Source organism: Thalassophryne amazonica, chromosome 7 (genome assembly GCF_902500255.1).
Source record: "Thalassophryne amazonica chromosome 7, fThaAma1.1, whole genome shotgun sequence".
In the NCBI taxonomy this organism is placed as follows: domain Eukaryota; kingdom Metazoa; phylum Chordata; class Actinopteri; order Batrachoidiformes; family Batrachoididae; genus Thalassophryne; species Thalassophryne amazonica.
The window spans coordinates 74,499,105-74,514,354 of record NC_047109.1 but is presented as its reverse complement, the minus strand read 5'-3'; the positions used below and the strand labels follow the sequence as shown (position 1 = coordinate 74,514,354).

At 41.1% G+C, this 15,250-nt stretch overlaps 1 protein-coding gene across 2 annotated transcripts in view; it reads right to left on the bottom strand.

Annotated features, from left to right (window-relative positions):
- The window catches only part of ptpn6 (protein tyrosine phosphatase non-receptor type 6), a 39,698-nt gene extending 24,715 nt beyond the window's left edge, over nt 1-14,983 (bottom strand). For both annotated transcript variants that reach the window (XM_034174502.1, XM_034174501.1), the window contains exons 1-4: nt 14,957-14,983; nt 14,668-14,759; nt 9,909-10,031; nt 1,464-1,658 (exon numbers count right to left, since the gene is read on the bottom strand). In XM_034174502.1, coding sequence (XP_034030393.1) covers nt 1,464-1,658; nt 9,909-10,031; nt 14,668-14,675 — 326 coding nt within the window. In that variant the 5' untranslated portion in view covers nt 14,676-14,759; nt 14,957-14,983. The remainder of the gene's footprint in view (nt 1-1,463; nt 1,659-9,908; nt 10,032-14,667; nt 14,760-14,956) is intronic.
- Between the last annotated feature and the right edge of the window lie 267 nt (nt 14,984-15,250).

Sequence of the window (15,250 nt, the reverse complement as noted above, 5' to 3'; positions counted from 1 at the left end):
ACACTAAAAAACCAACATGGGTGTTGTTGTTTTTTTCTTTTACATGAAACTAAGTCTAACATGTAGTTTCTACAATATAAAATCAAGCTTTATGGGTGAACACATTCAAATCATATAGTTTTAACATAACATGCAACAACTTAAAATCTAACTTAATAATAAAATTATGGGAAGTATTTCCACCCAAGTAAAATGCGTTAACGTAGCCAGAAACAATTTTTGCTGAGTAACTTAAATATAAATTTGTTGGAACAACATGATGAATTTGCGTTACTGTTGCTTAATTACCACGGTTCAGGCCAATTAGATTTGTAATGGTAAATGTCACAAACAAAACCCCAGTTAAGTCCCTTTGGCTGCTCGCTCGTTTGCACTCGGGGCCGCCACAGCAAATCTAAGGTGGAACATAAATTGTCCTGATCCAACACAGCAATGTTAAGTTGACATGTAACTGTAGTATTTTAAAAGTTGTTGTAACTACCCAAATAAATTAAGTAATTCATAACAAGTTTGAATGGCCCAAGGAAATTAAATCAGTGTGTTACATTTACCCTGACAGGACAAGGGTGGTGCAAGTGGTTAGTACACTTAGTTTCAGTACGCAAGGTTCCCAGTTCAAACCCCACCCCTGCCACATTTCTCCGTGTAATGTGGGGTTGTGTAAGGAAGAGTATCTGACATAAAACCAGTGCCAATTCAACATGCAGATCCACCTCAGATTTGCTGTGGTGACCCTGAGCACAAACAAGGGAGCAGCCGAAGGGACCTACTTTTTATTTTTGTTACATTTACCCTTACAAATCTACTTGGCCTGAACCATGGTAATTAGGTAACAGTAATGTAAATTCATCATGTTGGCCCAACAAATTTTCACTTAGGTCACTCAGGAAAATTGTTTCTGACTAAGTTAACACATTTTACTTGGGTGAAAATACCTTACATAATTTTATCATGTTCACCTTTGCAAGTCATTTTTTTGAGCGTACTATGATTGTCAGCAGGATCAGGCCATCAACCAGCAGAAGCTTCCCACAGCAACCACATGCAGCATACGTCAGAAACAGTGTGCATCAAGACTGAGCCTTTTCAGTCATCTTATGGTCCACCATCTCGACGCCATCAAGCGATTCCCACGGTGTCTGCAAAAACTAATTAAGTGATTAAATACAACCCCTTTGCGCCCTGCACCTTCCTTGGTCTAACATTTTATACTGTGTAAATAGCAGTATTGTTGGACAAGCCCCAAATGCACATGAACTATAGACCATGCACTACAGATTGTCAAGATAGGGCCCCTTATGTCTAACAGGTAACTCACTGACAGAGCTCACAGCTCTCAATCACCTAATCAACACTTCCATTTAACGTGAGCGTAGGCGGAGGCAGTGCACAGCAGCCAGTATGTGCAAGCCACAGTAACCTGAGGGGGTTTGGGATGAGTGTGGAGGTGAAAGGGGACAGACCTCTCTGTGGTGGGGTCGGAACAGTTGAAGGGGTATTTGAGCTCAATGATGGTGCCGTCCCTGTCCTGCAGTATCCCATTCTCCATCGTGTAGTACTCCACCAGCTCAGACAGCGTGGCAAACTTCTCTCCTCCATACAAGTCATAGTAGTCGCCTGTGTTTTGGATCCGGATGTGGGTCACCAGATCACCCACCCTGCAGACAATGAACATCACTGATTCTCCATAGCAAAAAGCACAAAAGAAAATACATCTAAACCTGTGAAAATTTGTCATTAGTTTTGACATTTGAACATTAAACCACTATTCAGGTCACAAACATGATCACACGACTTCCTCAGATTTTGGACTCTCATCCAGATGTGTGAGTGTTGTTTACAGCGTGAACAAACAATATTTCACTTTCGGACACATCTTTCCAAAGCAACAACACTAAATAAAGTGTCAATTTGTTAAGACCTGCTGATGCAAATTTCAGGTCAGTCTTACTTTAGTTATCAGTCAACGCTGGATTCAACACTATTAATCACAGTATTTTTACTGAAGGAAGAAAACCAAAAATTAATTTTTGATCTAATCATTGTCTATGGCAAATGCTGAGATGCTGATTTTGCTTTTGAGTCCCTCACAACTGATTACTATAATGTCTTATTTTCTGGCCAATTACATAAAAGTCCCAAAAACTCATCAAAGATTCAAAATACAGCTACTGCGGTTTTAAGTAGGACTAGGAAATGATCACATTTGGTGTCATTCACTGATACGTGCACTGAAATGCACTTACTCGCCACATAAAATAAAAGCGTGTGCATAAAATTACCACCAGATTGATGACAGGTACGTACCAGATAATTCTGTTCTTACCACCTTGCGTACACTGTAAACCCAAACAAGTTGGCAGAATAATTAATAATTAATATACAATTAATTCAAGTCAATCAAAAATTTCCTGAGCTTAATTACTCAAAAAGCAAGACCATGTTACACAAACCTGAAATATTTAAGTACAACCCCAATTCCAATGAAGTTGGGACGTGTAAAATGTAAATAACAGGATACAATGATTTGCAAATCCTCTTCAACCTATATTCAACTGAATACACCACAAAGACAAGATATTTAATGTTCAAACTGATAAACTTTATTGTTTTTGTGCAAATATTTGCTCATTTTAAAATGGATGCCTGCAACACGTTTCAAAAAAGCTGGTACTGTGGTATGTTTACCACTGTGTTACATCACCTATGCTCAAAGAACACCTGTTTGGAACATTCCACAGGTGAACAGGTTAACTGCAATTATAAAAGGAGCATCCCCAAAAGTCTCAGCCATTCACAAGCAAAGATGGGGCGAGGATATAATATAATCAGAAGATTCAGAGAATCTGGAGAACTTTCTTACACGTAAGCAGCAAGGCCCAAAAACTAACACTGAATACCGTGACCTTCAATCCCTCAGGCAGCACTGCATTAAAAACCGACATCAATGTGTAAAGGATCTTACTGCGTGGGCTCAGGAACACTTCAGAAACCATGTCAGTTAACATAGTTCGTCGCTACAATCTACAAGTGCAAATTAAAGCCCTACCATGCAAAACGAAAGCCATACATCAACAACATCCAGAAACGCTGCCTCCTTTTGTGGGACTGAGCTCATTTGAAATGGACGACGCAAAGTGGAAAAGTGTGCTGTGGTCTGATGAGTCCACATTTCAAATTGTTTTTTGGAAATCATGGACGTCATGTCCTCCGGACAAAAGAGGAAAAAGACCATCCAGATTGTTACCAGCGCAAAGTTCAAAAGCCAGTATTGGTATGGGAGTGTGTGTTAGTGCCCATGGCATTGGCAACTTACACATCTGTGATGGCACCATCAATGCTGAAAGGTACATCCAGGTTTTGGAGCAACACATGCTGCCATCCAAGCAACATCTTTTTCAGGGACGTCCCTGCTTATTTCAGCAAGACAATGCCAAGCCACATTCTGCACGTGTTACAACAGCGTTGCTTCGTAGTAAAAGTGTGCGGATACTAGACTGACCTGCCTGCAGTCCAGACCTGTCGCCTATTGAAAATGTGTAGTGCATTATGAAGCACAAAATACAACAACGGAGACCCCGCACTGTTGAACAACTGAAGTTGTACATCAAGCAAGAATGGGAAAGAATTCCACCTACAAAGCTTCAACAATTAGTCTCCTCAGTTCCCAAACGCTTACTGAGTGTTGTTAGAAGGAAAGGTGATGTAACACAGTGGTAAACATACCACTGTCCCCAGCTTTTTTGAAACGTGTTGCAGGCATCCATTTCAAAATGTGCACAATATTTGCACAAAACAATAAAGTTATCAGTTTGAACAAAAATATCTTGTCTTTGTGGTGTATTCACTTGATATAAGGTTGAAGAGGATTTTGCAATCATTGCATTCTGTTTTTATTTACATTTACACAATGTCCAACTTCATCCTGGAATGGGGTTGTAAGTCAAACGCTTCTTTAAAACTTGAGTTTACACTACTTAATCTTTTTAATTAATTTGAAACATTTGGGTTTAGAGTGTGTGTCTGTGAATCAGACTCAGTCTGAACTGACAGGCATGTGCCCACAACCTACTGTCTGGTTGCTGCCAAGCCACAGTTTATCTACATCTTTGTGGTGTTTCATGACTTGAGCGCTGTGTGGAACAAAGGTTGAAAGATGTTGGTTGTAAATAAGATGATGGCCCCAAAAGGTGAGTGGGCTGGGGAGTGCAGAAAACAGTGGAAACGGAAATAACTGTCAGAGTTGGAAGCTAGAAAAGGTGCACTATTGTAGTGTGTTCTCCATAAATAAATAAATAAAATTAAGATGATTATTTCCTGATGCTTGTGTAATTTACAAGTGCCATTCTATCATACATAACGTTATTTAAAAGAAAATGGCATGCTACTTGCAAAAGTAAATTAATTAGGTTAAAGCAACATAATTTTATATAAACTGTAGTTCTTTAATATGCTACTATAATACATAAAAATAAAAAAAACAGTGACTCTCAACCTGCTTACAGAAGAATCAAAGCAATTTGTTCCGCCAACCTACACCTCATCCCACTGCAGTTATGGCAGAGGACAGTCAGTCCTGACGGACTGATCTGCTCTCCTGTCACGCTGGTGGCAGACACTTTGAGCAGTTACATAAGGCTGATCCATCTGCTGGGAAGTTAGATATTTCTTGCACCAGGGTTTTCATAGCCGATTCTCCAGTCTTCTTGGTGAAATCACAAAGGCTATGAAACAGCTGAGGGAGGGGAAAGCTCCAGGGATTTGTGGCACTGGAGCTGAAATCCTTCAGGCGGGTGGAGATGCTGTTCTCCTGGCACTGCAAACAATCTATATTTCTATCTGGGAGACAGGTATCTCCCTACAGAGGAAGAAATGACTTATTGTCCCAGACTAGAAAAGAAAGGGTGACGTGCGGATGGAAGAACTTAGGGGTATCACACTGGTTTTCTGTGCAGGGGAAGGTGTTTGCAAGGATATTCTTAATATGATTCAGATCCAGCTATTTGCTGCTCTGCGACTGGACAGTCTGGTTTCATTCTTAAGACGACAACATTCTAGCCCTGTGAGTACCCATGGAGCACACACATGAATATAGATGTGTAGCCTGTAGCCTGTGTAGATTTTTGCAAAGAATCTGATACAGGTGCTGGCCTGCGCTCTGAGACATCTGAGAATTTGCGGGCTCCCCAAAGAAGAGGCGACACCATACTGAGCCTATACACAGATACTGTGAGTGCTGTACAGAGTGGAGGCAGAGACGCTGAGATTTCCATTGAAAACTGGTGTTCATCAGGTGTGTGTTCTGGATGTTACACTGTTCAATGCTTGCATTTGCTTGGTGTTGGGTAGGGTTGTGGAAACCAGTGACCTTGGGTGCTTTTTTTGGCGAGGGAAAGGTTTACTGATCTTCATTTTGCGGACAACGCTGTGAACTTTGGGGAATCAATTTACATCGATGGTCTGTAAATACTCTGGTTCATACTGGCTGCAATGAACATAGAAGTAAAAGCAAATACATTTTTTTAATTTGCATTTCCTCACATTGTGCCACCTTTTTTTTATTTGGGGTTTGTCTATATAAATAAATATCTTACATACACCTTGCAGTGCAGTGGATCCCAAAGTAGTACCATCTCAGCTCACTACCAACCCTCAGCAGCCCTGCACCACCGATGGGAGCCCCGACATGTTACAACAATGCTGTCATCAGGACCAACCACCCCCGCACTATGTTAGCAAGAGGCATAGTTTTTCCCAGTTGTCAGCAATACTGTCCCTGCAGCCAGAACATACTTCCCGGTCACCGGAACTTTCCCCAGAATCAGTTCAAAGACAGGATTTGATCATCTTCAACCTTGTAGTGCAGTGGGATCATTGCTGTACCAGCCCAGCAGCTCTGCACCACCCTAACTTCATCAGATGCAAAAGTAATGTTTGCTCCCTTATGAAATCTCCAAAGATAATTAATATTCACAGTAAGTAGTTCCTGCAGTATTCCATATCTGTGTGTACTCTACCATGCAAACAATGCACTTTGGTGTTTCTGTCATAATTTTGCACCAGATATCTCCATTTAAATAATATTTGTAAAGACATGTAATAATAAAAACAATAATAAACTAACATATCTGTAAATATAGCTTATTTATTTTATTTTATTTTGAGCAGATGCCAATATAATCGTACCTGTCAAAGCATATTTACCTTCATCAAATTATGGATTAAAGTGTAGCTGAGCTTGTCTGATATGACAAAAGGAACAAGAAAAACAATAACAAGGGGTCAAAAAAATACAGCAGTATGCTGAAAAAATGATGCAACTGGGAAATGAGTTTAAAATACTACTGTTATGTGTCGGACGCAAGCTCGGAGACCCGACCAGCGTTTGAAGGACCAGTATGAAATAAGCAGAGCACGGTACAAAGGCTAACTGAATTTAATACATAACAGTTGATACAAAATAACAGAAAGTGCGGTCTGGCGTGGTGCGCTCCCAGCAGCGCTAACGGTCCGGAGCCAGAAGCTGTTCGGACTCAAGGACCCCGCCGACACCCCCCAGGTGGCCGCAACAAACCGAGTCTGTGAAAGAAGGAACCATTATGTGAGTCCACACTCTACACACAGAGAGAACACTTAAAGGTGTGTACACACAGCAAACACTTCCTGGCTTGATTACTAATCAACTTCCCAACCTGCAGGCATGGAACATCCAGTTCACAAAACTCCACTGCAGTGGAAGTCGATACATGACTAACATACAGCTCAATAAAAGGTGTGAGGGACACCACATTTACTGACTGTATAATGTTAGTCACAAAATCTAATGTACCTCAGGAAGTGTGCTGACGAGCGTGAGACCTCACCCCTCCTCTTTCACAGACCGTGCATCAACCCCTGGACGTTCTCTGCATCCACTGATGATGAGATGCTCCCGAGACGACGATCTCACCCGTCTGGTCACAAGGTCTCGAGTCTCTGGCAAATACACACTGTATACTCCAGTCTTAAATGCCACCATGTTCCAATCCATATAGATGCACCTCAGCTGTGAGTCCTGACGAGCCGCAGGTGATCAGGGTGAGGTCCTGATAACCTCAGCAACACAGCCACTCAGTCCCAAATGCAAGCACCTGGAAGGAGAAACAAAGGACAGAAACAAAAAGGCAGACCAGGCCCCCCCAGCCATATAACAAACTACGAACATATTTATTTACACTGACAAGTTGAGGCTAAACTTTCAGGACACTGCAAAAACCTTACAACCAAATAACTTTGCATCACGTTTGTGCCAACTACTTTGTTTTATTGCATGATATTATCTCCATCATCAGGCACCTGCTCTACATTGATATACGAGGTCTGTTAGAAAAGTATTCTGACCTTTTTATTTTTTCAAAACCATATGGATTTGAATCACATGTGATTGCATCAGCCAAGCTTGAACCTTCGTGCGCATGGGTGAGTTTTTTCACGCCTGTCAGTTGCGTCATTCGCCTGTGAGCAGGCTTTGTGTGAGCAGTGGTCCACCCCTCTCGTCGGATTTTTTATTGCTGAATAAATGTCTGAACGATTTGGAGCTTTGCTGCATCAATTTTTTTCCAGAAACTGTAAGAGATCTCCAGGTGGACACCATTCGGAAAATTCTGTTGGCTTTCAGGGACGATTTTATGGGGATTACACAGATTAAGGAGTGCTCCAGCCGGTTTAAAGACCGCCCACAGCTGCTGAGAGCGCGCCACGCTCCGAGCACGCCGCGCTCCGAGCGCCGATCGACAGGCTGAATCAACCAGATCATTTCCAACGTGAAGGCTTTGTTGATCCGGGACGTCGTCTGACCTTACACAAAAATGGCAGGAGACGTGGACATCAGTACTTTTTTCGGCATATTCCACTGTTACAGGAGTTTTTCTGGAAAGAAAAGCGGACGGATGCGCCACCGTGGCCGCTTCATGGCGCGGCCACAAAACCCACCTCCGTGTTGGTCTTACAGGACGGCTTGAGATGGCTTCAGATGGCTGTCGGTGGGGTTTTCAGTCGTGTGACTAACTGAGAAATTGTGGATGAGCCTGGAATCCCGAACATGTCTTGTGAGGCTTCATCCCGGCGGTGCTTTGCACCATTGCGGCACCGTCGCGACGTGCGTAATTCCTACACTTCCTCTTTCCATGCCAAAAACTCCTGTAACAGTGGAATGTGCCGTCATTTCCAAACTGGACGCTGTGTTTATCCGGGACATGCTCTGACTAGCACAGGAATTGCGGAAGACGTGGACATCTTGCACGTTTTTCGGACACATTGAGACAGACCTTGCTTAGGAATTAAGCGCGTCGAGGTGGGAGCCGCATGGCGCAAAGGCAATGCCATGATTGAAGCCTCAACAGGACATTTTCTGGCATGTCAGGCTCATCCACAATTTCTCGGTTAGTCACACGACCTGAAACCCACTGACAGCCGTCTGAAAGCCATCTCAAAGCCGTCCTGTGAGACCACACGGAGGGTGGTTTTGTGCCGCGCCATGAACGGACGGTGGTGCAGCCGTCCGCTCCTCTTTCCATGAAAAAAAACTCCTGTACAGTGGAATGTGCCGAAAAAGTACTGATGTCCACGTCTCCTGCCATTTTTGTTGTAAGTCAGACAACGTCCCGGATCAACAAAAGCCTTCACGTTGGAAATGATCTGGTTGATTCAGCCTGTCGATCGGCGCTCGGACGCGGGCGCGCTCTCAGCAGTTTGTGGGGCAGTCTTTAAACCGGCTGGAGCACTACCTATCTGTGTAATCCCCATAAAAATCGTCCTGAAAGCCAACAGAATTTTCCGAATGGTGTCCACCTAGAGGTCTCTTACAGTTTCTGGAAAAAATTGATGCAGCAATTGATTATGTTATTACTGTGCAAAAAAATGTTCATCAGTTTAACTCTTATGGCATCACCTGAAAAATACAACAGGACAAAAGGTTTTAAAATGGTATCTTATTTTTACTTGATGCTTAAGATATGGTGTTTTTATTCTTAGATATATAATATATATATATTATATATATATATATATATATATACACTTTTTTTAAAATAATTTATTGCCTGTTGCAGTTTTATTGTTATTTTAACTTATTTATTTACTATGATTGGGTGTAACTTGGTGCCCATTTGTCTTTTTTGTACAGCATCTTGGTCTAGACGTCATTTTAAATGTGCAAGTTTTTTCTGGAATCACATTTTATTGAATTAATGTGTACGTGTTTCAGAATTATTAAAACAAATATTATCTTCATATGTTTTTGTGTATAATAAAATGAATGTCAATGATTTCACTTACTGCAAGATCGAGAGCATTAAGACAAAACAAGCTGCTGCTGCAAAAAAATAAAGTTAAATTTCTAAATGTCAGCTATTTTAAGATAAGAAATTTTCAGTTTTAAAGGCCGAATGAAATAAACATCTGCACATCTAAATGAAATTATTTTTGGATAAAGTCCCCATTATGTTGCACCCACATGATGTTGATCTATTAGTCATTTACTGATTTATTATCCCCCATGTTTTCTTGGGCAAATTATACATTGTAGTGAATTGTTTTTTATTTATCTGTATGTCACTTTCTTTCCACAAATTCAGGAACATCTCACTGTGTCTTACTTCTAGGATCAAGGGTAATAAACAAAAAAAATTAAAGCTTGTCTTTCAGAATTACATGAAAATGCCATATAAGGCGAGGAAAATATTGCAAAGAACTTAATGTTGTCGATTCTTTTCTGAATACAAAGATTCCGCATAATGTGAAAAATTTTAGCATCTTGTTCATTATCATAATATTGTAATTTCTTTTCTGCTTTGATGTTTGAAGTGTGAAATAGTTTTTTGGTGGACATTCCACTTAAAAAAAAAAGAAAAAGAAGAGCCGATTCTAACCTGACAGAGAGGGTGAAATCTCCTACGTTCTTCTTGCTGGGTCGAGCCAAAAAGCTGCCGTGAATACCGCGTGACTTCAGCATGGCCTCGGCCTCCAAGCCGCTGATGTCTCTGTGGAACCACCTGCACCGAGACCCACACAGATTACACACTTCACCCAGGACACAGCATCACAAAAGTCATAAACACCCTTCACCCATCACTGCCGGCTCATCATTTCCTCACAATCAACTCTACCTTTCATACGTCATTTGTTTTTCTTCTGGAAACACTCTGAGTAAACAAAGTGTTGTTTATTTGTCTGAAAGAATAAGAAAGAATAATCTGATACATGCAGCTCCCAGCCTCATGCTAATCATTATATAATTCAAGACAAGTGAAAAACTTTTCCTAACTTGTCATTGTGAATTAAAATACTTGAAAAGCAAATTTATGACCGTAAAATTAGCACTTGTTATTTGTTTATGTGGACTAATGCAATGTTCTATTTCAGCTCAGTCTCACATTTTTTTTTGTGCTCCCGTCACAAAATGAGTAAAATTTTCATGATTTTTTTTTTAAAAACTCACTATTACTAACCCTACTCCTACCCCCAACCCTAACCATAACCACCCCGACCCCCCCCCCCGCCTTCATTTTTAATTTTGTGCAGCCATCATGGAAAGAATTAGAATGAATTTGTGCTGCCGTGACGAAAATGAGCCGCTTTTCGTCACAATATCACAAACCAATAGATTAATGTATATTTTGTGCTGCTGAATCACGACTTGCCGTGAGACTGGGTTGTCTATTTTCTGGTTTACCACAGTCCAGCATTAGGGGTCTCCAACTGGTTCAAAATGCTGCTGCCAGACTTTTGACAGGAAGCAGAAAGTTTGACCACATTACATCCATTTTGGTGTCTCTTCACTGGCTTCCTGTCCCTGTGAGACCAGATTTTAAGGTTCTGTTACTAACCTATAAAATTATTCACGGAATGGCACGTCCCTACTTAGGTGACCTACTTAAACCTTAAGTACCGGCCCGGGCTCTGCGTTCTCAGGGTGCAGGACTATTTTGTGTCCCTAGCGTGAATAAAAAGTCTGCAGGTCACAGAGCTTTCTCTTATCGTGCACCTGCTTTGTGGAATGATCTCCCTGCATCAATAAAACAGTCAGATTCTGTAGAGACTTTCAAGTCCAGACTTTAGACACACTTATTTCTTATTTTCCCTTCGTATGGCTAGCATACTGGCATAGTATCTTACTATGCTTTCTACCCTTTTAAATTCATTTTATTAGGAAACGGACCAGGCCGTGGCCTCAACTTTATCTAAATTCTGAGTCTTTTAGTGAAGTTTGGGACTAGTGGCCGGCGATCACCTTTTTATTTCTTCCATTTTTATTGTTGCTAAATGCTGATAAATTATACTGTATTGTTGTCTTTCTGATGCCTGATTCTGTTTTTGTCTCTCTGTTTAAGGTGCAGCTCCATCCAGAGATGGGAGTGGATGTTTTCTTCTGCAGGCTTCCCATCTTGTGCACCAGCATGGGCTCCCAAAATCTCCCAAAATTTCTTGTATAATTTCCTGTGTTGTCTATTGCGTCAGTAGCATGGCCCAAGCAGAGGGTCATCCCTTTGAGTCTGGTCTGCTTGAGGTTTCTTCCTAAAATCAACAGAGGGAGTTTTTCCTTACCACTGTCACCTGTGTATTGCTCTAGGGGCTGGTAAGTTTAGAACTTAATTGCGTGATGCGCCTTGAAGCAACTTTTTTGTGATCTGATGCGATATAAATGAAAATAAATTGAAAGTGAAATGATGTCTTTCAACTAAGCAGTTACATTTTTAAACTGTTATGCAAGCTACAGTCCACAACCACGTTTAATGACGATACAGAGAACTAAAATATACCGTAATAATAATAATAAATAATAAAAATACTGCTCAGGAGCACTCTTGTAATTTGTATCATCATCAATTTCATCAATTTTATTTATATAGTGCCAAATCACAACAAACAGTTGCCCCAAGGCGCTTTATATTGTAAGGCAAGGCCATACAATAATTACGTAAAAACCCCAACGGTCAAAACGACCCCCTGTGAGCAAGCACTTGGCGACAGTGGGAAGGAAAAACTCCCTTTTAACAGGAAGAAACCTCCAGCAGAACCAGGCTCAGGGAGGGGCAGTCTTCTGCTGGGACTGGTTGGGGCTGAGGGAGAGAACCAAGAAAAAGACATGCTGTGGAAGAGAGCAGAGATCAATCACTAATGATTAAATGCAGAGTGGTGCATACAGAGCAAAAACAGAAAGAAACAGTGCATCATGGGAACCCCCAACAGTCTAAGTCTATAGCAGCATAACTAAGGGATGGTTCAGGGTCACCTGATCCAGCCCTAACTATAAGCTTTAGCAAAAAGGAAAGTTTTAAGCCTAATCTTAAAAGTAGAGAGGGTGTCTGTCTCCCTGATCTGAATTGGGAGCTGGTTCCACAGGAGAGGAGCCTGAAAGCTGAAGGCTCTGCCTCCCATTCTACTCTTACAAACCCTAGGAACTACAAGTAAGCCTGCAGTCTGAGAGCGAAGCGCTCTATTGGGGTGATATGGTACTACGAGGTCCCTAAGATAAGATGGGACCTGATTATTCAAAACCTTATAAGTAAGAAGAAGAATTTTAAATTCTATTCTAGAATTAACAGGAAGCCAATGAAGAGAGGCCAATATGGGTGAGATATGCTCTCTCCTTCTAGTCCCCGTTAGTACTCTAGCTGCAGCATTTTGAATTAACTGAAGGCTTTTCAGGGAACTTTTAGGACAACCTGATAATAATGAATTACAATAGTCCAGTCCAGTTGTATGAAACCCGATGGAAAAAAAACTTCCTTATCATAAAAAAGAAGCGGTAAAAATTTCTTTTGGATTGAACTGGAGTGAGATAGATCACTTTTACAATAAATATCTTAAAAAAAAAAATCCATATCTGAAACATGTAACACCCTACAAGTGTTGAGATCTAATTATGGCTCGAATGAGTCTTGCAGTAATCATTGTTCTGCTTATTTCACAATAAAGCTCCACATACAGACCTGCACAATCATCTTTTCTTACAACTTTAACTTTTAATGTGACTTTTTAGAACAGGAGTAATAATGAAATCCTTGCAAAGTGCTGCATAAAAATATGACAGTCGATCGCTGTCATGAAAGACAACTCTGCAAAATTACTTATAAATAACATCAACACAGGACACATATTTGATATTTATTATTTCCAGAATTCGTCTGAGATCTGAAAGTGCGTTGTCACTAAGATTAGCTTATGTCTGAGTTAATGTAGAGATCCTCACTCATTCATCTTCCAACAGTTTACTCCAATTAAGGGTGACGGGGGCACTGGAGCCTAACACAGCAGTCATAGGGCGTGAGGCGGGGTACACCCTGGACAGGACGCCAGCCTGTCACAGGGCCATTTATAGACAAACAAACACATACATGGACAATTTAAAGTTTCCAGTCCATCTAACCTGCATGTCTTTGGATGTGGGAGGAAGCTGAAGCACCTGAAGGGAACTCACAAACACGGGGAGAACATGCAAACTCCACACAGAAAGGCCACAGGTGGGAATCGATCCCATGACCTTCTTGATTTGAGGCAACAGTGCTAACCACTAATCCACTGTAATGCCCCACTCGGGATTCAGAGCACAAATAATACATTATATAGATTGGTAAATCAAATCAAATCAATTTTATTTATATAGCGCCAAATCACAACAAACAGTTGTGGAAGAGAGCAGAGATCAATCACCAATGATTAAAAGCAGAGTGGTGCATACAGAGCAAAAAGAGGTGAATAAAAAGGTACACTGGGTGCATCATGGGAAACCCCCAGCAGTCTAAGTCTATAGCAGCATAACTAAGGGATGGTTCAGAGTCACCTGATCCAGCCCTAACTATAAGATTTTCAAAAAGGAAAGTTTTAAGCTTAATCTTAAAAGTAGAGAGGGTGTATGTCTCCCTAATCCGAATTGGGAGCTGGTTCCACAGGAGAGGAGCCTGAAAGCTGAAGGCTCTGCCTCCCATTCTACTCTTACAAACCCTAGGAACTACAAGTAAGCCTGCAGTCTGAGAGCGAAGCGCTCTATTGGGGTGATATGGTACTATGAGGTCCCTAAGATAAGATGGGACCTGATTATTCAAAACCTTATAAGAAGAAGAATTTTAAATTCTATTCTGGAATTAACAGGGAGCCATGAAGAGAAGCCAATATGGGTGAAATATGCTCTTATATATAGCACTTTTCCATCTGCATCAGACGCTAAAAGGGCTTTACAATAATGTCTCACATTCACCCCGATGTCAGATTAAATTAAAACACGTTTTATTGTAGTCTAATTTAGTAGATACTTTCTAAAAATATTTTTCTTCTTATATGCAGTATAATGTAATAAATACATGTTAAATAAAAGCAGCCTGGATTAATTACTGACTAACTTGTTTTGACTATGTAAACACACGTGTCTGTTTAATAGGTATGGCTTGTTACCCTTAGAAAGGAATTTAGTTGAGATATAAAAAAAAAAAAAAACTGACAAGCACTTGATGTGGGAAAGTTAACCTGCTTTAAGTACGGCATTACGGATGACTTGATAGAGGAACAACACGACAGCTGGGTGAAGAAAGAGGAGGAATGGAAACAGAGAAGTAGCATACGCCACTTGCACACAAGATAAAGCCAAAGTTGACCCATGGTGATTTAGTGACCAGTGGGGATTTGACTCACCGAACCATGTTGTCGCTTCACTTCTTCTGTAGCCAAAAAGGAGAAGTCAAAACTTGCACGTGTGCAAACTTAGAACAGTTTTGTCACACAATCTGTTCCACAGTAAAAGAAGACAAATACAGATGTAACGTTCATTTCATTTGTCTGAATCTGTCTCTCTCAGACACACACACACACACACATCATCCAGTGTCTGTCACAAACTCTCCTCCTCCTCATCCATCCATCCATCATCCCTTTCCCAGGCAGGCCCTGGGGTGTGCCAAAATGAAAGCAGGTAAACACTTACTCTTCTTGTCAGCTGCTCTTCTTCGAGTGTCCTCTGCCCTCCTCTCTGCTGTTTTTCTCACTCGCTCACCCCTTCCTTCCTTTTTATAGGTTCTTTCACAAAATAGTGAAAGCAAGACAGGAACAAAAATAGCTGACAGGCCGGAATTCCTCCAACAGCCTTTTCTCTCTCTTTTTGTTTTTTTACAAATTCAATCTCAAGTGCAGAACAGCTTCTGGAAACATGCTCAGTGATGCTCCATCTCCTCCAGGTTTCTATTCCAATCAAAAGGTGCATAGACAGGCTGAAGCGCTT